Below are 24,654 nucleotides of genomic sequence, written 5' to 3'. Positions count from 1 at the left end.
GGTCCACGACTTCAAAAATAATGTATATAGTAAAAGTGATAGACGGGCTTTTCGATGGTGGATGGCGGAAACGGTACTCTTTTAAGGGAGATAAGCCCCGCCCCTCTCAGGCGCGAATGTGTGCGTGTGTTTGTGTGTGTGTGCGCGCGCACGCGCGAGGTTCGGTGAATGCGCTGATGAAGCTCGCTGCCTCATTATGTAATGATTTTATTTGAATAATCCTCCTGGCTGTTGTTTGTTTGTTTGTTTGTTTGTTTGTTTGCTTCTTTGTACGTAAATATCTGCCTTTGTACCAAATACTCTGCCAATAAAGGTTGATTAGAATAAAACAAACAAAAAATACATTTACAGTGTCAGACGCACTGGTCACGTGAACGGTCACATTTAAATAAAGTTGCAAGAAGAAGAAGAAGAAACATGAGGAAGTCAGGTTTAAAAAAAAAAAAAATGAAATTTTTCCGTGGAAAATGCAATATGCAATAATGCTACCAAGTTTCATATTGTCTGAGTCATTGTCGTATTTGTCATTTATGTTATTTACTGTAAACGTTAACGAGGGGTCGTACATCTAATTCCGGATACTATGAAACAATTAAAAGGAACTATGAAAAAAAAAAAAAGGATATTAAGATATACCTGCATCATAACTCTATGCCGCATGCACAAGCGGGTCAGGCACAGTACGGAAACTCAACTGGGACAATACATATTAGGTAAGGGTTTGAGGTTTTAGTGTTTGAACTTTATTTGTTGTTTTGAACATAACAAGACATATGAACATAAAAAAATATATCTATGTCATTTAAGACTTGGTGTCTTCCTTGGCTACCCACTCGAGGGGCCAGGTCTTCCCACTGTGAAAAAGATTTGTTATTATATCAGCAATGAACAAAATTCAAAAACATGTCAATAGAGAAGAACAGTTTTGAGTCAATTTTTTTACATGAATTCAGTAACCTGATTACTGTAGTTGACATCATTATGAAAGTTTGATTAAGGAGTACACATAAACTATTTTGATGCTTCACCCTTTAAACTGTTAAAACAATAATGAGAATAATAATAATGCTATTTCTTTGCTAATATTTGAGACGATAGAATAGAATGAAGAGACATATTGCATACCACATCGAACAGGGCTCCCACTCAATAAGTTCCATTGTTTTTCCCTAGACAGTATTAAAACATATTAACCATTAGTAAGTTAACATGTGCTTCTGTAAAAAAGAGTTTGTAGTAAATAGAAGTATCAGCATTTTCACCTGTAGACAATGAAGTAAAAGGAAAAATAAAACCTAGATAAACAAAGAACTATTATTAAGTATTAGTATAAATATGAAATTCACCATTTAAAACAGTAATATGAAAACAACATTCAAGTATAGAATATGGGATCCGACCAAAATGTGTACAAATAAGCAGTATATTCAACAGTGTGTGAATGTATTATTAGTATATATATATATATATATATATATATATATATATATATATATATATATATATATATACAGTATATACACACACACACTAATATCACTGGTCATTACTTGCACTTTCTATATGCACTTTCTATGTGCATATAGAAAGTGCATATAGAGAAGTAATGACTAGTGATTTTAGTACTTATTGTATAGTTTGATGGCATGCGGCAGGAAAGATTTCCTGTATCTTTCCCTTTGGCAGATATTTCATCTCATGTTATGAGAAAACAAACCTTAAGCCTTTTGTGGTTTACGACCCTCTTGACTGGATAAAATGTTTCTGTACCAGACATCCTATGGCTGCATTCTAAAAGAGAAAAATAAAGTATACAGTTACAATGTTTTGCATGTTAATATCAATCCTTTTGACAAAAAGAAATGAAGTCAGACACAGTGGATGAAGGACTAAAATGCTAAAAATTACCAAGAAACTGAGTTCAGTGCATTATTCAGATTGCAGGGATCTTAATAGTTACTGTTAGTCCAAAAAACAAGGATAAGAAAAATGACAGGGCCACATAACTGAGTTGATCTGCATACTAGTTATTAGTATAACTAATATGCAGTAATATTTGATTAATCTTCATGTTTAATTAATTGCCTACCTCTGGCTCTGAGGGTCCTGGTGGATGGCTGGACGGCGGGGCTGGTGGTGAACCTGCGGGATGGCTGGATGGCGGGGCTGGTGGTGGTGAACCTGCGGGATGGCTGGATGGCGGGGCTGGTGGTGGTGAGGCTGCGGGATGGCTGGATGGCGGGGCTGGTGGTGGTGAGGCTGCGGGATGGCTGGATGGCGGGGCTGGTGGTGGTGAGGCTGCGGGATGGCTGGATGGCGGGGCTGGTGGTGGTGAGGCTGCGGGATGGCTGGATGGCGGGGCTGGTGGTGGTGAGGCTGCGGGATGGCTGGATGGCGGGGCTGGTGGTGGTGAGGCTGCGGGATGGCTGGATGGCGGGGCTGGTGGTGGTGAGGCTGCGGGATGGCTGGATGGCGGGGCTGGTGGTGGTGAGGCTGCGGGATGGCTGGATGGCGGGGCTGGTGGTGGTGAGGCTGCGGGATGGCTGGATGGCGGGGCTGGTGGTGGTGAGGCTGCGGGATGGCTGGATGGCGGGGCTGGTGGTGGTGAGAATGGTGGATGGCTGCTGGTCAGTCCAACCTCAATGAAATCAAAACACAATTAAGGTTAATTTATTTTTCAATAGTAGCAGACCCTATATTACCTGCAACTGGTATTTAGAAAGTCCTCCCCGTGTCTGCGTCTATTTTCTCCGGGGACTCTGGTTTCCTGTCACAGTCCAAAGACATGCATCTTAGGTTAACTGGTGACCCTAAACTGCCTGTAGGTATGAATGGTTGTCTGTCTCTATGTCTCAGCCCTGCAATAAAGCAGCAACTTGTCCAGCGTGGACCCTGTCCTCATCCATTAACAGCTGGGATGGGCCCCAGCAACTCCTGCAATCTAATAAGCATAAGCAGTTACAAATAATGTATGTATGTATGTATTTATAAAGACCCTTGCTCAAATTTGTACTTTTAATGTATATGGGTCATCTAAAATATGCCCCTAAATACATCTGAGGTTGTCACTAAGGAGGAACTTTCATATTCCTCCACCTGAAGAGATCTTTTTGCGTGTTAGTAAAAGGTGAGATTATTGCACAACCGACACATCATCTCAAACTAGGTGTGACTGAGGAAAAACACAACCTCAATCCAAATTCAACTTCTCCATCTCAACAATGATGCTCTTCGTACAAACCTAACAGATGCAACAGTGGTGAAATTTCATAGCTCTCAGTGAGAAAGTAAATGTTGTACTGTGTGTGCTATTACCATTTTTATGCAGGAAAACGTTAAATTTGTTAAAATAAGTATTAACTATCAACTACATATTATAGAACATAACTGGAGAGGTACATAATAAAATAACAGCCTAGACTCAGACTACAAATTGATTTTATCCGTAAGTGTGGAAAATGAAAATAGCTGTCTGATCATCAGGCTTTAATAAAGTATTCATGAGATTCTGATTCTGATTCTGATCAGTTTTTATAGTACTAGGATATGTTGACAATTAAAGGTATCACAGATACAGTTCATGGGCTTACCGTCAACTACCACCTCATATAAGGTCTTCATCCTGTCGAGGCATTCCACAGCGTAGTTAGAAAGCTGCCACTTTGGGTGCAGGATATTCCCGGACCAGTTGCCAGGCGTTTTGCCTGGTTTGCGGATCATAATGATGGCCTTGTGCCCCAGTGCATGTAACTTTTCAAGTATTAAAAATATAAATTAAGATATCATACAGAATTTTCACAAGCATGAATCATACAAAAAGACATGCAACACATACCAAAATTGATGCCTCATCCATAACATGTGAGATGGTCCTATTCTTTTTCTGCTTTTTTAGCCAGTCATCTTTTTTTGCTTGAAATTTCTCAAGTCTTTTGGCAAGTCTTTGCTTTTTTGGCTGTACCGCCTGGCAAGACTTGCACGTCTTCGCAGCCACAGGAATACCTGCATTGCAGCTCGTGCAGCTGGTTGTGGTTGACCCTCTTGGCATTTTTGACCTGGAATATAAAGCAATATTTATATCTAAGCAACCAGAGGCCTGTTCTTAGCAGCCTTATCAATGTAATTAAGATAAGATACCATATCAATATTATCTCAATATAGATATAAAATCAACAATAACAGTAGATTGCTTACATGAGGAAGGATGGACTGTTGTTATAGGGTTTATATAGCACGTTAATTAGTGTAAATTGCACATTGTTGATTAAAAATGCACATTACTGATTAAGAGATATGAATACAGTGATAGTATTGCACAAATTAACATGCAAAGCTTAATTTACAACCCCCTATTCTAAGACAGAAATGCAAATACACAGTGCAGAAAAGGATCATACAGTTTACAGGTAAACTTAAAACTGTAAACAGGTTGTTCCTAGAACAAATTAATTTATAAAAAATGAAGAAAAAGATTTAACAGGATTTCTTTTGAAGTCGGAACCTGTTCTCTACACTACACTCACAAACGCACCCCCATGTTTTCTTGAAGGTTATTCATTCTTAATGGTCCTAAAAAGACGACTAAATAAAAACGTGTCTTTCGTCTTGCTAACTGCCTAACTGCTGTTATTAGCGAGCTAGCTAGCTTGATTAGCTAGATGATGAGGCCCATGACGTTCCTTAATTAAAAACGTGACAACGAGGTGCTCACGTGCCACGTGTAATTATATTCAATAAAAATATATTCAGACTACATGAAATATTAATTACCCGTCCAGCTTCAGCTACACTGCCGTGTAAAGAGTGCGTACAGTTAGCGCCAATATGTGCACGACCCGCCTTATTCTGCCTCTGATTGGCTTACTGTGATCTGTAACCAATCACCAACACAGATAGCCAGATATATATATATATATATATATATATATATACATATAGATAGATTAATTTAGATAATATAGAAAAATTATGAACAAAAGCTTAAACAAAAGCTATGTACATGTATAAAGCTGAATAGGTAAATATATACACATATACATATTTTTATATATCATATATCACACAGAAATATTTTTTTACTTTGGTTTCACTTAACTCTCTCTGTAGCTAAGGCTGAGAGAGAGTTATTTCTGTGTGTTCACATACCTGGCAATAAAAGTGATACTGATTCTGGATAGTAGCATATAAAGTAAAGAGCAGCATACAAAATAAAGTAAAATAAACACGTGGATGTGGGTTAGGGTTGGGGATGTATGTAAAGCTTTGGGGGAAGTCGTTCTCTCCGTGCCCTCATGACCCTGTCTGCCAGAGGGGAGTGTGCTAAAACGACATTGCCCAGGGTGTGAACAGTGAGACCTCATCTTACATCTTAGTTTCTCAGCCGGGCAGAGTAGATTCGTTCCAGAGATGGAAAAGGGACACCAATGATCTTAGATGCACCCTTAATTAGTGCCTGTCCTTTCTCTCCTCTAAGGTACAGCTGCAAAACCCCACATGCATCCATAGCCCAGATCACTTTATATGGTGCACTGATAGAAGTTGGTGAGGAATCTGTTGGAGCCAGGTTTTTCCGAGGGTCCACTGTGGGAAGAGTCTCTGCTGGGCCTTCTTCACCACTTCTCTGGTGGTCACCTCCCAGGTCAGGTCCCCTGAGAGATGATCACTTATGTAGGTGAAACTCCCCACCTGTTTCACTTCCGGTGATCACCAGACATGTATTGTGCCTCTGTGTTTTATTAAGTCTTTGATAAGCTCCTTTATCTTGTTGTTGAAGTGATTGTTCTGACACCAGGATGTGAGGGCCTGGACTTAACCCCTAACCCTAACCCTAGAGAGTGCACTACTCTATGCTGTTGTCTGCTGGGGGAGTGGCGCTACAGATAAAAACTGTAGGCGCCTGGACAAAGTGGTGAAAAAGGCCAGTTCTGTTGTAGGCAGAAGACTAGACTCTCTCAGTGCTGTGGTGGAGAAACAGATGAAAAGGAAATTATATTGTTATGGATAATAATAAACATCCCCTCCACAACATCCTGGCGGGTCAGAGGACCAGCTACAGTGAGAGGCTCATCTCTCTGCACTGTAGGCCTGAGAGGTTCAGGAGGTCCTTTGTCCCCACAGCCATGAGGGTTTTTAACAGTGACTGCTGACATGTTCTTCTCTAATTTATTTAGTCATTGATATTATTGTTGATAGTATATAATCATTGTAAATATTTATATATTTACTTTTTAAGCTACTCTACTAATTTGAATTTTCCCCACCGGGGGATGAATAAAGTATTTTTCTATTCTATAAGAAGGCGAAACAGCCATCCTGTTATTACACATAATTCAGATTAAGAAGGGTGACTCTCAAACATCTGTAACTGTGTATTCTATACTGTGCATTAAATGTACAGTTTATCTTTACAGGTTAAATAATGTAATGTAGTGCAAGAAAATGTCACAATAGTGGAAATTAAAGTCATTTATTTTATATAGGAACACACAGTATGCACAAACCATATAACAATTGCAGACATTTACAATGGAGAGCACGTTGGTGTGGACTCTGCAGGTACAGCGTCAGACTGCAGTGTTCTCCAGAATGAGCCCAACGATGGCTCCCATTAGTCTTCATCTGTTGACGAGCTACTATCCAAGTTTTCTTCCTCAGAGGAAGAGTCATCCAAAGACACCATGTGTTGTCCCAGGATATGCAGATATGTTGCGCGTGCTGAAGTCTGCTGTGCTTGAACTTCACACAGTCTTCTTTTTAATATGCAGAGTAGTCCCTCACGTCCACTCTCTGTCAATGCTTCAGTGCTGCCTGAGATTGTTTGACATCAAACATTTAAATAATTAGTTAGCTTTATTATCATTATCATCAGACAAGAATAAGACACAGAAGCATATATACATACTTTGACCTGTGATTCCTTCAGAGAGCTGGGAGGAAAGATCTTCAATCTTTCTAGCCATGCTCCGCATGTACTCCCAGTGCTGCTTAATTTCCTGAACCACAATTACGGCTTCTTCCTTAAGTCTATCCAGCAGCATTACTTTGTCATAGACTTTTTTTTTCTCGATCATATCACTGTGACCTGCAGTTCATACCATCAAACATGTTAGCAATTATAGAAAGGTTTGTGCATGGGCAATTTTACACACTAAGTATCCTACTTACATTGCCATGGCCAGGAGAAGTTTTCTTTGACCAAGAGCTCGTCAGGAGGAGGGAGTTTGTCAGCATCCCCCACAACAGTGTTGTAGTCAGCAATGGCCTCGTCCAAAGCTATCTTTTCTGCCGCAATCTTTTTCCTCAATTTATGTCTCTGCTTACTGCCAACTGAAGGGTGAAACAAAAGATGATTGTGTAAAATAATAAATTTACAGGGTAATAAATAATAATAATTAAAAAAGCTTTTATGGTCTCACCTGTCTGACGATAGAGATGAAACTTTCGCTGCTTGATGCTCAGATAGAGTCCTTCAATAGTATTCTGTCGGCTGTCATTTGGAACAGTTGCTCCTTGTGAAGACAAGTAAAGTTACTTCATGTCACTCTCTGTTGACAATTAAACCAATTTTCTCCAAACCTATAATGAGAATGTGTACCACAAAGCAGGTTTACAAGATATATTGCAATATCTGGGTTCAGTAACCCCTGCATTGATTGTGGTTAACTATTAGGACAAAACTTGCTCAGTTAACCCTGACATTATCTCCAGATGTAAATGTGTTCAGTGACAGAAGCTACATGTCTTTAATACAAGTAACATTGTCAGAAACAAATATAAATCATAAATAAAAAATCAGTTGCAGCTGCATCAAACAGAGATATAAAAAAGGTGAAATGTACATTTGAGCTACAATGGGAACAAAATACTTTAAACCATTTTCAATTGATGTTATTTCCAATTAGTGGGGTCTAGATGAGAATATTCTGTAAATAGGCATAATGCACAATACTCCTCTCCCCATACTACCTGTTGTCCACTGCTGAACATCACACACCCATTGCTGTACTGTGTCTTCCTGAATAGCCAACTCGGTGGTAAGTTGTTTAAGATCTGTTGATGCATCTGGAATCCTCTGTACAGTCTGTCAAAACAAATCCAAAAACAGAAAACTGTGTCATGGAAGTTTTTGGTCAGACAAACTGGTGACAAGTTTGTCAAACAACTCCTTATTAAGAAGAATTATCCTTCTCACCCTACCATTTTGCTTTTGTTTGCCTATTTGCACAAAAAGGGTTCTATCAGTTCTAGGACAAAAACATGCTTACACCAGGTGTTGTCTAAGTAAACATTCTGTCTGTTCTCCCTTAACTCTTACCAGTCCCACTGTGTCCCTAGGTTACACTTTGTATAATTATATAAAACAATACTGAGTAGAGTATAATTTAATAAGATTATCTTTGAATATATAGTTTTTCCATTATAAGTCAATATAGTCCATACCTTGATGTATCTTTTTGCTAATGTCCGGTCAAGGTGTTCTGCCTTCCGCTTGTTCCAGCCACTTGCCTGGATGGTAAGCATGTCTGTGCGAACTTGAAAAAAAAGCACATTAGGGCAAGAAACCAGACACTAAACAAATTAAATAATTTAGATGAAAAAATATTTACCTGCTTTTGCCATGAACTTAGAACATAAGGCTGCTCGAGAAAGGAAACTGTTTACTTGTTCAACTTCTTCTCCTAAGGTTGTACCAGCTCCTTCCTGGTTACGTCCTCCCCACTTCAACTACAAAACATTTAATGAATTGTTAGACTTTGAAAAAACATAAGAGTGGGGGGGTTTATAAAAACAATGTGTCAATAATTACCTCACACGTCCATGAATGCGCTTTAGCATGCATAATCGAAAGAAATGGGCGCATGTTCAACAGGTCTTGTAGCTCTGGGCAGAAACGGACCACCCTCTCCAGATATGGCCAGTATTTGCACACTACATCTGAGCAAAAATACTTCACAGTCTGTGAATTCAACTGTTTCTGGAGATATAATGGGTATGCAAATATTTCCCCACGGAACATATTCAGTCCTTTGAGCAAGACCCCGTGACGGCAGACAGCAACTTCCACGCCTTCCTCATCCAATTTGCTTGCTGACTTACTCGCAGACTCTCGTGCTGCCACCCATTGACCTGCACCACATCTTGCTTTCGCAGGATTCTAAAACGAGATGAAAGCAGACATATATAGATGAACTCAAACTGAATTAATTTAACAGTGAATGTCTGTAACATGTCAATGTGGTTGTCATAGTAAATACAAATTGTAAGTATACTGCATGTGTTTATCAAAATGTTACAATAAAGAAATGTAAATGTACATGTTTGGTTGTCCCATGGATGTAGTCAACAAAGGAGGACACTTCAGCATCCTTGGCCAGAAACACTCCATCAAAAAATCCATTCGGTCTAAAAAATAAATAAATAAATAGAAAGGATTAAAATAACTATTACAATAGCACTGTCCATTTTAATTTGAAAAAAATACTACACACCCCGGTTGGCTCTTAAAGCGGTAAAGTTTTCGGTTCCCATCCACTGCAACAGCCAGCATGGAGGGTGTGCATGCAGGGCACTGAAAATGCTGCACCAGAGACATCCTTTCCACTTCAAATTTGGCATAGATCCATTCCAGAAATGCCTTCTGCATAGTATCCCCACATATCTGGCCGCTCTAAAAGGAAAACGTAAAAGTAAGGCCATGATAAAATTAGATCAATACATTTGAAAATCGTCGCATTGAAAAAGAAAAATTACATACGAGGGGACATTTGCCATTACATGTCTGGCCAATACCTAGCCAAATGTTGTTTCCTCCGGTGTATGCTCCCCTGCTGACTAGAACCTTGATCTTTCTGCCTGCTTGATCATACTACCTAGGGGTCACCCCTTTGTTCCTTCCTTTCTGACTTTGTCTGGGACCCATCCCTGCATTCAACTCCAATAAACTTGCACCATCTCAGCAATCTTGGTTGTTTTCTTCAACAACATCTTGTACTCACCCGACCAAAGACTTTTGTGCGGTGTTCTAGCATGCTAACAAAAGCTTGCCGTGACATTCCTGGGGCAGTGATCTTGAGATCCTCAAATGTACTGAACAAATCCACAGTGTACAAAGTGTCAAAGTTGGCTGTGGCTGGCCAATAACCACTGTCAACGAGATCACCTATGTCCAGTGACCAGGACTTTCCGCAGGGGCAGCTGACACATGGAAGGGACAGATTGTAACGACCTGAATATCAAAATAAAAATAAGTTACTCCAATATACAAGGAATATAAAAAGGTCAATACTGTATTAAAAGACTAGTTTGGAAAATCCTTACCGTTCATTCCAATCAAAATTACTTGCTTTCCTGGAGAAACACTTGTTTGTCCATAGGAACAATCGCAGTGAGGAAGCCTGATTGGTAAGTAACACTCTACAGAATAAAATAAGAACATTTCACATAATAAATAATTGGAAAATAAGGGTGTTTTTTTAGTGTGATATAGGTTAATATTGAATTTAACACATTTTAATTACAAAATAGCTCACATAGTGATTAATTGGTTACCTTTTTCATGGTAGGAGAATTTTCCTCCCTCGTCTTCCTTGATGTATGTGGAAGGTGACAATGGCCTAAAAAAACCCTCTATCATAGAAGTTCTGTTATGGAGTACCATAGACTCATGTATTGCAATATCACACGCAGTGCAGTAAAGTGGTCTTGGCAAACAATCTCTGCATGTCACTACTGCAAGCTTTTGTCCACAGTGTTGGCATAGTCCCTGTTTAGGCCTCTGTGATGATAACATCTGGTTAACCATAAAGGGCCTTAACGTACTCCACTTTTCAAAGGTTAAACGTTGCCTTTCCTTCCACTGGGATGAGACAGTGTTACGTTTTGGGGGTGTCTGTGTTGGTTTGTGTCCTGTCTCTCCATGTACAGGAAATCTGCAGGCAAGATGGCTACCCTTCAACCAAGGTGCAGCCGATTGGATACGACCGACCTGGACTCCTCCCCTTCATTATTGGATGCAGCTGGTGCAGGTCTATTAAGACCTGTCATTGTAGATCGTGGGAGGAAGGGAGTTTGCAGCTCTGATGGCAGAGCGATTCTGGTGGCTCGCTGGTGTCCTCTCTCATGGTTCTGTGTTTATTTCCGTCGTTGGGGTTTGTGAGTATCTTGTTCAGAGAGAGAGAGAGAGAGAGAGAGAGTTTTTGTTTGTTAAAAAAGGTAGCCTCAGAGCGTGGGCTCTTTGGTTTAGTGTGTATGTTACATTTGTTTTGTATACCGTTTGTTATTTGAGTTAAACATTTTTTCTTCCTGTGTTGCAAGGGGAGGGGAAAGGGGATATTGTTAGGGAAGAGACCCATGGGTATACACCACCCGTAGCTGACTGCCTGTCTAGATACACTAGGCAAGACCTGGGCGGACCACTCCCTGTACTTTTGGTTAGCGGGCCTCATCCGTGCCCGAGGTAGAGTAAAGGGGGGGGGGATTTAAGTTAGTTAGGGAAGTGTTCACCCTTTTTGCTTGTTTCTTTGCTTTGGTCTCGCCCAGCCCCTTTTCCCCTGAACATTTGTTTGGTTTTTCCTTTTAAGGAGAGAATAAACCTCCTATTTTGTTTACACCGTTTGTCTGTGTGTCTGTAGTCGTCACTCACACCACGACCCCATACCTCTGGTCGCCGCGTTCATCAGGGCTCATGTTTGCAGGGGTTGCGCTCCCTTACACCTAGACTAAGGGAGACGTAACAAGTGGGGGCTCGTCCGGGATCGTCAATCTCCCGACTTCCCTGTGAACACGAGGTCCTGGTGGGTGCTGGTGCGAAGGTGTGGTGTTGTAGTGTGATTTTAGCAACAAGTTGCTCGTTTGGTTTGTAGTAGTGGTGGTGGCGTGTGTACCTACTAGAATGGCTGCTCCAGCACTGGCTGTTTTTCTAGCGGCTCCATCCCTCGACCAGCTGGGAGGGATGCGCAGGTCAGAGTTATTCGCTGTCGCCGATCATTATAAAATCTCCGTCCCAAGGCAGGCCCTCAAGGCAGAGATGTTAGAGTTGATAAAAAAAGGGTTGGTTCACCAGGGGGTTTGTGAGGGGATGGACGAGGGCAGTGAGGCCTCAGGTGAAGAGTCTGGTGATGAAAAGACTGTGGGTGCACTGCTGGGTGATGAACAGGGGTTGGGGGCCGCTGCACCAGTGGTTTTACCTAGGGCCGACCTTTCGCCTCGTTCCTCTGTTGGGTCCAGAAGTGCTGCGGCTAGGCTCGAGTACCGGCTGGCTCGCCTAGAGATGGAACGAGAGGAGAGGGAAAAGGACAGACAATTTGAACTTAGAAAGAAAGAAATAGATGCAGAGAAAGAGGTGCGAATCAGGCAGCTCGAGTTAGAGGCTGGTGTTGGGGTTCCGTTAGCTCCCAACCTTGGTCGGTTTGAGGTGAGCAAGAATATTGCTGTGGTGCCGCCTTTCCGGGAGGCTGAGGTAGATTCATACTTTTCAGCATTTGAGCGTGTGGCTACGGCGTTGCACTGGCCGCGGGAGGTTTGGTCCATCCTCCTGCAGTGCAAACTGTCTGGCAAAGCCCAGGAGGTTGTGGCGTCTCTCTCTCTAGAAGAGAGTGGGGATTACGAAATAGTTAAAGCAACGGTGTTAAGGGCCTACGAGTTGGTTCCAGAGGCATATAGACAACGTTTTAGGAACCACAAAAAGCCTCAGACCCGCACTTTTGTAGAGTTCGCCAGGGATAAAGAGACACTATTCGATCGCTGGTGTGCGGCTAGCAAGGTGAAGACGTTTGCTGAGATAAGGGAACTGGTCCTTTTAGAAGATTTTAAAAACCATCTACCTGACAGAATTGTTGTGCATTTAAACGAACAGAAAGTGCCGACATTGTCTCGAGCCGCTGTGTTAGCGGATGAGTATGCTTTGACCCACAAAATAATGTTTACTGCACCGCGACAAGAGGCTCGACCGCCAACAACGCCTACAACAGCATCTCATGCCAGCCGTGTTTCTCTGGGTGAGACCAGATCTGCACAGGAGACACGTGAGTGTTTTTATTGTCATCGTCCCGGTCACCTCATAGCGGTGTGTCCGGTTCTAAGAAACAAGAAAGCACCGTCACCGGTGCGATCGAAAAGCATAAACTTAATACATTCCATGTCTCAGACAAACAGCAATAATACAAACGAGGGTGGGGAGAAGCTAGATCAGGTGTATGCTCCGTTTGTGTCAGGTGGGAATGTGTCCCTTACAGGGGAACCAGTTGGCCAAATGAGCGTCACCATACTGCGTGACACGGGGGCAGCGCAGTCTTTAGTGCTAGCAGACAGCCTGCCCTGGTCCCATGGGTCATACTGTGGGTCAAACGTCCTTCTACAAGGACTCGGAGCAACCCCCATGTCTGTACCACTGCATTGGGTCTGGTTAAAGTCCAAACTAGTGTCGGGACGTTTTCGTGTTGGCGTGGTACCAACTCTGCCGGTGGAGGGAGTCACATTTCTGCTTGGGAATGACATTGCCGGTGGCCATGTAACACCCATGTTAGAGGTGGTGGACACACCTACCCTGGAACCTACGGACGACATTTTAGTACAGGCTTACCCTCATGTGTTCCCAGCTTGTGTGCTTACACGGGCCCAGTCCCGTAGGTTGGGGGACGAGGTGGACCTGTCAGACTCGATTCTGAAGCGTGTGAACGGGGAGCCAGCCCAGTCCAGTATTTCCACTTCAATGAAAACTGCAATAGGTAAGAGTGGAAATGAATTCCAATTACACAATATATTGTCATCGATAACCTCACAGAGTATGATTAAGGCTCAGAAGGAAGACGTTAGTCTGAAGAAATGTTTTGATTGTGTAGCGATTTCTGAGGAAGCAAACACAAAAGAGGTGTCTTACTTCATGGAGGCTGGTGTTCTTATGCGCAGGTGGGCAGCGCAGGGTAACGTTCGGGGTTTAGGGGTTGTCAAGCAGGTGGTCGTTCCTAAACCATTCAGACAGCAAGTGTTATCCCTAGCACACGACCCTGCTTGGGCTGGGCACCTAGGAATAACAAAGACTTATGACAGAGTCCTTCGCCACTTTTTCTGGCCAGGTCTAAAGTCAGATGTTGTGGAGTTTTGTAATACCTGTCATGGATGCCAACTAACAGGAAAAGCGAACCAGGTCATCCCTCGGGCGCCACTGCATCCGATTCCTGTGCTGGGAGAACCGTTCGAACGGGTAATCGTGGATTGTGTGGGTCCTTTACCAAGAACGCGGAGTGGTAACCAATACCTTTTAACAGTGATGTGTAGTGCTACTCGGTATCCGGAGGCTATTCCCCTCCGTACCATCACAGCCAAGACTGTAGTTAAGGCCCTGATCAAGTTTTTCTCTACATTTGGCTTACCGAAAGTACTTCAGTCAGATCAAGGTTCAAATTTTATGTCAAAACTGTTTGTAACCTCTCTAAAAGAATTGGGTATTACTCACCAGGTCTCGAGTGCGTATCACCCGGAAAGCCAGGGAGCACTCGAGCGGTGGCACCAGACCCTCAAATCGATGCTCCGAAAATACTGTATGGATAATCCAAATTGGGATGAGGGAGTGCCATTTGTGTTATTTGCTAGTAGGGAAACAGTGCAAGAGTCGTTAGGTTTTAGCCCTGCTGATTTAGTGTTCGGACATACACTAAGAGGACCGTTGAAGGTTCTGAAGGAAAACGTTTTGTCCCCCACGTCTGTCAGTGCCCCTAAGAATGTGATGGACTTCGTTAGCCAGATGAGGGAGAGGCTACATGCAGCCTGCGCAATAGCTAAAGAGTCCCTCTCGACTGCACAGAAGCGTATGAAAATGCGTTATGATAAGGGGACGGTTGAGCGTTCGTTTGTGCCGGGAGAGCTAGTTCTAGCATTGTTGCCCGTTCCAGGGTCGTCTCTCTCAGCCCGTTTCTCAGGTCCATATGTGATTGATAGTAAACTCAGCGATACTAACTATGTAATAAAGACCCCAGACCGTAGGCGTTCGTTACGGACATGTCACATTAACATGTTGAAAGCATACCGTACACGAGGTCCTTCTAACACTCTCTCCAATAAGCCCATCCAGCCCGCTGTCTCTTCAGTGGCCACTGTTGCGCTGCAGGCGGGGGCGTACCTGGAGGATGACCCGGAGGACGGTCTGGAGTTAAGACATGCAGTGAAACCGGGTGAATGTATGGTTAATACAGAAATGTTGGGAAAGTTACCATCCCTTTTGAAACATTTGGAATGTGAGCAGTCTCAAGAGCTGGTGTCCTTGATTAACTCCTACCTCACGTTGTTTCATGACGTACCTGGATGTACCACGGTTTTGACACACGATGTTGATGTAGGAAACGCGACCCCCATCCGTCAACACCCGTACCGGGTAAATGCATTTAAGAGGGAGAAGATGAAAGGTGAGATTGAGTACTTGTTAAAAAACAACATGGCCAAAGCCAGTAACAGTGCTTGGAGTTCACCTTGTATCCTAGTCCCAAAACCAGACGGCACATCCCGGTTGTGCACAGACTATCGGCGAGTTAATGGTGTTACTGCACCAGACTCTTATCCGTTACCTCGAATAGAAGATTGCATCGACAGCATCGGCTCCGCGGTGTTTGTCACGAAGTTAGACCTGTTGAAAGGGTATTGGCAAGTGCCTCTAACCCCTCGTGCCTCGGAGATTTCTGCGTTTGTGACCCCTGACAATTTCGTGCAATATACTGTAATGCCTTTTGGCATGTGCAATGCCCCAGCTACGTTCCAACGCCTAGTAAATACTGTGTTTGCCGATGTTCCTAACTGTACCGCATATATCGATGACGTCGTAATATATTCGTCAACTTGGGCCGACCATATCGCTACGCTAGACATGGTGTTTGAACGTTTAGAAAAAGCATCCCTGACGTTAAACCTGGCAAAGTGCGAGTTCGGAAAAGCTACAGTTACATACCTTGGAAAACAGGTGGGACATGGGCAGGTTCGGTTGCTAGCTAGCAAGGTGGAAGCCATAGCTAGTTTCCCCGCCCCTGTTACGCGCCGTGAGCTTCGCCGTTTCCTAGGTATGGTGGGTTATTACCGTACGTTTTGCAAAAACTTTTCGACGGTGGTAGCTCCCCTCTCTTCGCTTTTGTCACCAAAGGTTCCGTTTAAGTGGTCTCCGGAATGTGAGCATTCGTTCAATTCCGCGAAGCTACTCCTGTGTACTGCCCCGGTGCTTGCAGCCCCTGATTTTAGCAAACCTTTTAAAATGGAGGTTGACGCTAGCGCCGTGGGCGCAGGCGCCGTCCTCTTACAGGAGGACGGTGAAGGGATCGATCGACCCGTTTGTTTCTTTTCAAAAAAATTCAGTGACTGTCAGACAAGGTACTCCACCATCGAGCAGGAGACATTGGCTTTGTTATTAGCCCTTCAATTTTTCGAAGTGTACGTCGGGTCTAGTGTTGTCCCTGTGGTGGTGTTTACTGACCACAATCCGCTAATTTTTCTCCACAGGATGTACAATCAGAACCGCCGGCTCATGAGGTGGGCGCTAATTGTGCAGAGTTACAACTTGTGCATCAAATATAAAAAGGGATCAGACAACATTGTTGCAGATGCGTTGTCTCGTGCACACTAGTGTTGTTTTGGTGTTTGTAGTATGTTTTACTGTGATAGAATGAATGGTGCAATCCTGGATAGTTTTGCACCTTTTTTTTGGGGGGGGCGTGTTACGTTTTGGGGGTGTCTGTGTTGGTTTGTGTCCTGTCTCTCCATGTACAGGAAATCTGCAGGCAAGATGGCTACCCTTCAACCAAGGTGCAGCCGATTGGATACGACCGACCTGGACTCCTCCCCTTCATTATTGGATGCAGCTGGTGCAGGTCTATTAAGACCTGTCATTGTAGATCGTGGGAGGAAGGGAGTTTGCAGCTCTGATGGCAGAGCGATTCTGGTGGCTCGCTGGTGTCCTCTCTCATGGTTCTGTGTTTATTTCCGTCGTTGGGGTTTGTGAGTATCTTGTTCAGAGAGAGAGAGAGAGAGAGAGAGAGTTTTTGTTTGTTAAAAAAGGTAGCCTCAGAGCGTGGGCTCTTTGGTTTAGTGTGTATGTTACATTTGTTTTGTATACCGTTTGTTATTTGAGTTAAACATTTTTTCTTCCTGTGTTGCAAGGGGAGGGGAAAGGGGATATTGTTAGGGAAGAGACCCATGGGTATACACCACCCGTAGCTGACTGCCTGTCTAGATACACTAGGCAAGACCTGGGCGGACCACTCCCTGTACTTTTGGTTAGCGGGCCTCATCCGTGCCCGAGGTAGAGTAAAGGGGGGGGGGATTTAAGTTAGTTAGGGAAGTGTTCACCCTTTTTGCTTGTTTCTTTGCTTTGGTCTCGCCCAGCCCCTTTTCCCCTGAACATTTGTTTGGTTTTTCCTTTTAAGGAGAGAATAAACCTCCTATTTTGTTTACACCGTTTGTCTGTGTGTCTGTAGTCGTCACTCACACCACGACCCCATACCTCTGGTCGCCGCGTTCATCAGGGCTCATGTTTGCAGGGGTTGCGCTCCCTTACACCTAGACTAAGGGAGACGTAACAGACAGGTTCTTCAACAGGACATTCCAAGAGGTCTTGAACTTCTTGGATAAGGGAGTCTAAAAGACAAAGGAGAAAATTAGCTGTAAAGTAAGGTTAAATGTAGCTAAACACAACAACAAGAAAACAAAAACACGAGAAGAGAGAATAAGAAAAGTAACCTAAGTTTTGGCTGGTCTCTGTCTCTGCCTTTTGTCCATATGTCGACGAACAGGAAGGTTCTGCGCTCCCAGACGTCACTGCCAACAGTATAAAGATAATTAGAATAATTAGAATTAATAATTTAGTTCATTAAAATAAATAAATAATTATAAGCTAGCTATAAGCTTGAAGACCACGAACCAGTGGCGGGTCCCCGTTTCCGTTTCTCCCCAGTCCTACGTCTTTTTGGGAGAGGTTGGCCGTCTTCATCTTCTTCAAGCCAAACACCTTTTTGGTGGCTTGAAGCTGACTCTTTTCTTTGCTTGACGTGAAACACAAACTCTTTAATATCAGGCAACAGTAAAAAAAAACGTTCCATACACACTACTTCTCAGAAATAACTATACGTTTCAAGTGACTATATTAAACGACGCTACCAAGGGCGAAGGTGCAAATTAGGAAAAAATATCTCGGCACTCTACATTTCTCAGAATATATTCTTCGTACCTTATATTCTTCTAAAAACAGGTCGGCAAGAAATAGCTGATCTTTCTTGTCGTCTACGATCCTTACACGACTCTTCCTCATGTTTTTCTTTTTCTTCCTATCCTCCTCCTCCTCCATCTTTTTTCTTCTTCTTCTTCTTCTTCTTCTGTTTCTTCTTCTTCTTGCAACTTTATTTAAATGTGACCGTTCACGTGACCAGTGCGTCTGACAATGTAAATGTATTTTTTGTTTGTTTTATTCTAATCAACCTTTATTGGCAGAGTATTTGGTACAAAGGCAGATATTTACGTACAAAGAAGCAAACAAACAAACAAACAAACAACAGCCAGGAGGATTATTCAAATAAAATCATTACATAATGAGGCAGCGAGCTTCATCAGCGCATTCACCGAACCTCGCGCGTGCGCGCGCACACACACACAAACACACGCACACATTCGCGCCTGAGAGGGGCGGGGCTTATCTCCCTTAAAAGAGTACCGTTTCCGCCATCCACCATCGAAAAGCCCGTCTATCACTTTTACTATATACATTATTTTTGAAGTCGTGGACCACTTGACCGGAGTGTGTGTCTGCTGAACCCCTGAGAGTGACTTAACCGATCGAACCCGGGTTAAGCATCACTGAACTAGGTGTCCGAGCAGCAATTCCAGCGTCCATAGCAACCACCGCAACGTAACCATGAAATCGTAGCCTGAAACGGAAGGGAAGGTTTTGAAAGAGACACACATGCGCTAAAGCGTTCAGCATTCAAGCCCCCGGAAAGTATGCATTCTTTCAATGAAAACTCATAAAAATATGCCAATTTATGTTTGAAAAGTCATAATGTGATTTGAGTGCTTTGTGTTGGCGATTAGTGCCTTTAATGCTGAAAAAAAATGACCGCAGAAACAAACGTTGCATTCCCACGCTTTCCCAAAGAGACACTCAAATCTTCGCAGAAACGAATAAACGGAAGGTCTTCTACAGTCTCTGATAGAAGATTATGAAAGAATAACGCATACTTCTCGCTAGAAATGCCATCGAAATGCATACAAATGCTGATGCTTTCTTAAAATATTGTGTTTTTCACGGAGATTATGCTGACCGTCCGCCATGTTTTTCTTTTCACTAACGGGAAACTTGATAGTCACGTGACCTATTTGCAAAGCAATGTAAATGAATGGGCCAAAATAACGTAACATAGTTACGTTATTTTGAGGGGAAACGTAACATGACTACGTTTATCACGGTGGACCAACGTAGCTATTTCACGCTTTTTTTGGAGACTGGGTTGGTAGGAGCTGGGCCGTGGGTTTGGAGGGGGGCAAGGTGAGAGTCCGACTTGGGTGGTCCTTCACTGGGCATGGCTCAGGCGGGGAGCTTCACGAGATGCGGTGTAGATAGGCCGGATCCCACACGAGTGTTAGTGGTTAATTTCAAAGTGTTTAGTTGTATGGTTCTATTTCTTTAGTGGTTTATTTCAGAGTGTTAGTGGTTAATTTCAAAGTGTTTAGTAGCATTTTCCTATTTCTTTAGTGGTCTATTTCAGAGTGTTTAGTGGTTAATTTCAAAGTGTTTGGTTGTATATTTCTATTTCTTTAGTGGTTTATTTCAGAGTGTTAGTGGTTTAAATCAAAGTGTTTAGTTGTATATTTCTATTTCTTTAGTGGTTTATTTCAGAGTGTTTAGTTGTATTTTTCTATTTCTTTAGTGGTTTATTTCTATTTGTTTAGTGGTTAATTTCAAAGTGTTTAGTTGCATTTTCCTATTTCTTTAGTGGTTAATTTCAAAGTGTTTAGTTGTTTTTTCAAAGTGTTTTAATTATTTAATTCAAAGTAAAATTCGGACAATAAGGGATGCAGGCAAGTGAATATGAGGGTGTTGAGTCGAACAATGAGTGGCTGAAAGCAGGTGGGAAATTCGGATAATAGGGAAAGGTGTCGGGCGAGTGTCCGCTTAAAGCGTTGGAAAGGGTGAACAAAAGTAAAATGCAGACAATGATCCGTGGAGACTAGGTAAAAATCGTAAAGTGAGCAGAGACCCAGAGAAAGAGGGCATAAAATCGGACAATACGGAGCATGAGTTCCGGAGACCAAGTAAAATTCGTAATATAGGCAGAAACCCAGAAGATCCTGGGAAATAAATCGGAGAATAAGGAGCATGAGTTCCGGAGACTACGTAAAAATCGTAATATAGGCAGATACCCAGAGAAAGAGGGCAGAAAATCGTGGAGAATAAGGAGCATGAGTTCCGGAGACTAAGTAAAAATCGTAAAATAGGCAGAGACCCAGAGAAAGAGGGCAGAAAATCGGACAATACGGAGCATGAGTTCCGGAGACTAAGTAAAATTCGTAATATAGGCAGATACCCAGAGAAAGAGGGCAGAAAATCGGACAATACGGAGCATGAGTTCCGGAGACTAAGTAAAATTCGTAATATAGGCAGAAACCCAGAAGATCCTGGGCAAAAATTCGGAGAATAAGGGAGCATGTGCTCCAGAGACTAAGTAAAAATCGGAGAATGGGGCAAAAAATCGGACAATGGGGGGAATTTTCTGGGCTTCATTTTTTGGCCCCTCAGAAACTAAGTCAGAATCGTAATATAAGGCCAGAAGCCCAGAGGGCCTCTGGGTCTTTGCTTATTGTTCCGACTTTGGGTGCTTTAAGGCGGACCCCAGGGGCCACCCTGCGCCCATTTCATGAAACTCAATTTTTAGAAACAGAGGCCTCCAGAGCAAGTGCCCAGGCATCACACGGCCCACTGCCCCACCACCCGAACCCTTATTGGGTCACATTTTGAGCTTTTTGGGGGGGGCAGAGGCGTAATTTTACAGTTTGCTGATTTTCACCCACGGCTCATTTGTAAGCTTAAAGCAAACGTAAAGGAATTGACGGAATGTTTGTGAATCCCTGGGCGCGATTACACCCTGCCATATGCCATACATTGGCTTCAGCTGTATGGCCTGGGACACAGAGCTGACGCTCTGCCATTCACCGTACATTGGCTCCAGCTCCATGTCCGGGACACGGAGCTGACATTATGCCGTTTGTCGTACACTGAACAGGGGCAAACGAATCCATACCACTGCACGGACATTAGCGCCCTAGACCATTACAAATGGTACATTTTGAGAGTGAAAACCCTAACCCTACTGTCCCCTTCACAATACCACCTGGGCGACCCATTGTATCAGACTGTGGAAGTGAATCTCACCGCATTGCACAATACATCGACTCATATTTGAACCCCCTCTCTCAAAAACATCCCAGCTACATAAAAGACACATATGACTTTGTCCAGAAAATCCAGTCATGCAATATCACCCCTACAAGCCGCCTTTTTTCTATTGATATTGACTCGCTGTACACCAACATCGAAACCACCTTGGGCCTCAAAGCAGTCAGAGACATTTTTTGCAACGGCCCACTACTTACCTCTGGCACAACCTCTACAACTCCAGACCCAGATTCAAATCCGGGAAATTGTGGAGGACCTGTGGAGAACAAAGAAAATTACAGCAAAACAAAAACAGTTTCTAGCCGGTGAGGATCCCCCACGTCCCCGAATCTTCTATCTTTTACCAAAGATACACAAGGATCCAGAAACATGGACTGTCCCCTTCACAATACCACCTGGGCGACCCATTGTATCAGACTGTGGAAGTGAATCTCACCGCATTGCACAATACATCGACTCATATTTGAACCCCCTCTCTCAAAAACATCCCAGCTACATAAAAGACACATATGACTTTGTCCAGAAAATCCAGTCATGCAATATCACCCCTACAAGCCGCCTTTTTTCTATTGATATTGACTCGCTGTACACCAACATCGAAACCACCTTGGGCCTCAAAGCAGTCAGAGACATTTTTTGCAAATTCCCGGACCCCACCAGGCCAGATGAAGCCCTCCTCCAACTACTTGAATTGGGACTTACCAAAAATGACTTCCAATTTAACCATCGGTGGTTTCTCCAGGTACATGGCACGGCCATGGGGAAGAAATTCGCACCAGCGTATGCAAATATTTACATGGCCGACTGGGAACAAACGGTTTTCACTAAATGTATTCATAAACCCACCTTCTATGCCAGGTACCTGGACGACATCTTTGGTATCTGGGAACATTCAGTGGAGGACTTTGAGACATTCATTTCCATTCTCAATAATCACCATCCCTCCATCTCTGTCAAATACAATCTACAAACAGAAAAAATAGAGTTTCTAGACACAGAAGTTTACATCATTCCAGGGGACAAGGGGAGACACAGACTTGGAACTAGGGTTTACTTCAAACCGACCGACACCCATGCCCTGCTGCACAGATCCAGTTACCATCCGAAACATACTTTTCGAGGCATCGTAAAATCGCAGCTGATCAGATTCCACAGGATCTGTGCAGCAGAGCTGGATGTTCGGTCGGCCACTAAAACACTCTTCCAAGCGCTGTTGCGCAGGGGATATAGCCGTACATTTCTCCGCAACATCGCGAAAGAAGTGAACCAGCAGTTCCAAACTCAAAGAACAGAACAGAAGTCTACTCACCACCTGGTCCCCTTTGTGGCCACCTTCTCCCCGGCCTCTAGGATCCTCATCTCCGCTGTCAAAAGGAACTTCAGGAAGACCCAAGACCACGTACTGCCATTGACCCACTTCCGGGTGATTTCGGCCAATAGGAGGAATAAAAACCTCCAAGATCTCCTCATCCATGCCTCCCTAGGCAATTCAAATCACAACAACCACAATAAAAATGAACCCTCCATATACTTAAAAAGTATAACATTCATCATTAACCCACACACTCACCTGGAAGCACCGGTCTGGCATGTCACGAAACCGCAATCAAAAAATCTGGTTTACGTGATAATCTGTAACACCTGCAAGATGATGTATATTGGGCAAACTAAAAACACACTCATGACAAGACTGAAACAACACCTCTACTACATCCACAAACAAAACAAACACACCTACCTTTATGAGCACTTCTCACACCATGATCCACGAAACCTCAGGATTTCAGTACTGGAATCCGGCACATGGTGGACAGAAGGACAGCGCCTCTTCAAAGAAACCTGGTGGATAAAAAGACTTAAAACTATGTATCCACATGGCCTAAACCAATACTAAATTAACAAACAAAGTTCTTAACCACCTACAACCTGCAAAATAATTGTTGTTAGGAATTATTTTGATTTAGTGTGCCCGTGCATGCCCTTCTGCTTAGGCAGTCGGGCTTTTCTCTTCTAAACCTAACCCTAACCCTAACCCTGTCCGAATGGGACCCTGAAGGGATTAAATTGGCTCACATGTATTCGACCTGGTTGGTTACAGCAGGGATTCCCAAGGTCTTCAAGAAATGCAGAACGACACTGATCCCGAAGACTGGGGATGTTAGTCTACATGGTGATGTTGGTCAATGGCGACCCATCACTATTGCATCCTTGGTCTTGAGACTTTACTCGCGGATCCTCACGGAGAGGATGACAGTGGCCTGTCCCAGCCACCCACGCCAGAGAGGCTTCATCTCCTCTCCGGGCTGCTCAGAAAACCTCATGCTCCTGAATGGGTGCATGAACCTGAGCAAGCAAGGAAAGTGCTCCCTCGCAGTTGTGTTCATCGATTTTGCGAAGGCCTTCGATACCGTCTCCCACGAGCACCTCCTGAGTGTTCTGGAACAGAAGGGTCTGGACCAACACATGGTGGAGTTGATCAGAGACTCCTATGAAGGGTGTGAGACCAAGGTGTTGTGCCAGGAGGGTAGCACCTCCGGCATAGCCATGAAGGTGGGAGTGAAGCAGGGAGACTCGATGTCCCCTCTCCTCTTTAACCTTGCGTTGGATCCGCTAATCCAGCAACTTGAACGCGAGGGTCGGGGCTTCTCTGCGGAAGGGAAGTCCATTACAGCGATGGCCTTTGCAGATGACCTGGCCATAGTGAGTAGCTCTTGGAAAGGCATGAAGTTCAACTTGAGCATCCTTGAGGACTTTTGCGAGCTTACTGGAATGCGAGCCCAGCCCAGTAAGTGCCACGGGTTCCTGATTGAGAAGAGCGCGGACACGTTGTACCAGGTGAACAGGTGCGATCCGTGGATGGTAAATGGAACGGCCATCCACATGATAGGGCCTGAAGAGAAGGTAAGGTACCTGGGAGTCCAAGTGAACCCGTGGACAGGAATCTCCTCAGGGGATGTGGGTGCGAGTCTACGACAGTGGGTAGACTCAATCTCCAAGACCCCGCTGAAACCGCTTGATAAGGTCTCTTTGTTGTGCATCAATGCTGTACCGAGGGTAATCTTCGTGACCGATCACTGCATGCTTTCTGCGAAGACCCTGACAGAAATGGACAAGAACATAAGACGGGCGGTAAAGCGCTGGTTGCATTTGCCCATGTGCACCACGAACGGCATGCTTTACGCAAGGAAGTCCAGTGGTGGACTGGGAATCCCGAAACTGTCAATGATTGTTCCAGC

At 43.6% G+C, this 24,654-nt stretch overlaps 1 protein-coding gene and 2 long non-coding RNA genes across 4 annotated transcripts; all 3 read right to left on the bottom strand.

Moving 5' to 3' along the window:
- Positions 1–6,304: 6,304 nt before the first annotated feature.
- LOC134122785 (uncharacterized) lies at positions 6,305–10,862 on the bottom strand. Of its 2 annotated transcripts, XM_062560664.1 has the most exons (13): positions 10,549–10,862; positions 10,318–10,413; positions 9,996–10,225; positions 9,489–9,667; positions 9,315–9,402; positions 8,807–9,154; positions 8,607–8,724; positions 8,440–8,531; positions 7,966–8,080; positions 7,416–7,508; positions 7,165–7,326; positions 6,902–7,081; positions 6,305–6,807 (listed from the first exon to the last, which is right to left on the bottom strand). In XM_062560664.1, exons 1-13 carry the CDS (start codon positions 10,799–10,801, stop codon positions 6,608–6,610), a joined length of 2,154 nt encoding a protein of 717 aa, XP_062416648.1. In that variant the 5' UTR covers positions 10,802–10,862; the 3' UTR covers positions 6,305–6,607. The 2 variants fall into 2 exon arrangements, with proteins under 2 accessions (XP_062416648.1, XP_062416649.1); XM_062560665.1 differs by having other exon boundaries at positions 9,489–10,225.
- A 6,691-nt stretch (positions 10,863–17,553) lies between these two features.
- Positions 17,554–18,380, bottom strand: LOC134122784 (uncharacterized). The gene is made up of 4 exons (XR_009954298.1): positions 18,200–18,380; positions 17,894–18,014; positions 17,713–17,790; positions 17,554–17,610 (listed from the first exon to the last, which is right to left on the bottom strand). It is a non-coding gene; the product is annotated as an uncharacterized LOC134122784 (long non-coding RNA).
- A 3,796-nt stretch (positions 18,381–22,176) lies between these two features.
- LOC134122781 (uncharacterized) lies at positions 22,177–23,266 on the bottom strand. The gene is made up of 3 exons (XR_009954295.1): positions 23,157–23,266; positions 22,728–22,898; positions 22,177–22,368 (listed from the first exon to the last, which is right to left on the bottom strand). It is a non-coding gene; the product is annotated as an uncharacterized LOC134122781 (long non-coding RNA).
- Positions 23,267–24,654: the final 1,388 nt, after the last annotated feature.

The sequence above is a fragment of the Pungitius pungitius genome, unplaced genomic scaffold, assembly GCF_949316345.1.
Source record: "Pungitius pungitius unplaced genomic scaffold, fPunPun2.1 scaffold_31, whole genome shotgun sequence".
NCBI classification, from domain to species: domain Eukaryota; kingdom Metazoa; phylum Chordata; class Actinopteri; order Perciformes; family Gasterosteidae; genus Pungitius; species Pungitius pungitius.
The sequence above is the reverse complement of the archived record's forward strand: the minus strand, read 5'-3'. Positions and strand labels throughout refer to the sequence as shown.

Coding starts and splice junctions, on each gene's coding strand:
- LOC134122785 (XM_062560664.1), bottom strand. CDS start 10,801: ATGGTTAACCAGATGTTATCATCACAGAGGCCTAAACAGGGACTATGC. Junction 9,403..9,488: donor CGCTTTAAGAGCCAACCGGG/GTGTGTAGTATT, acceptor TTTATTTTTTAG/ACCGAATGGATTTTTTGATG. Junction 8,532..8,606: donor TAAGTTCATGGCAAAAGCAG/GTAAATATTTTT, acceptor TTTTTTTTCAAG/TTCGCACAGACATGCTTACC.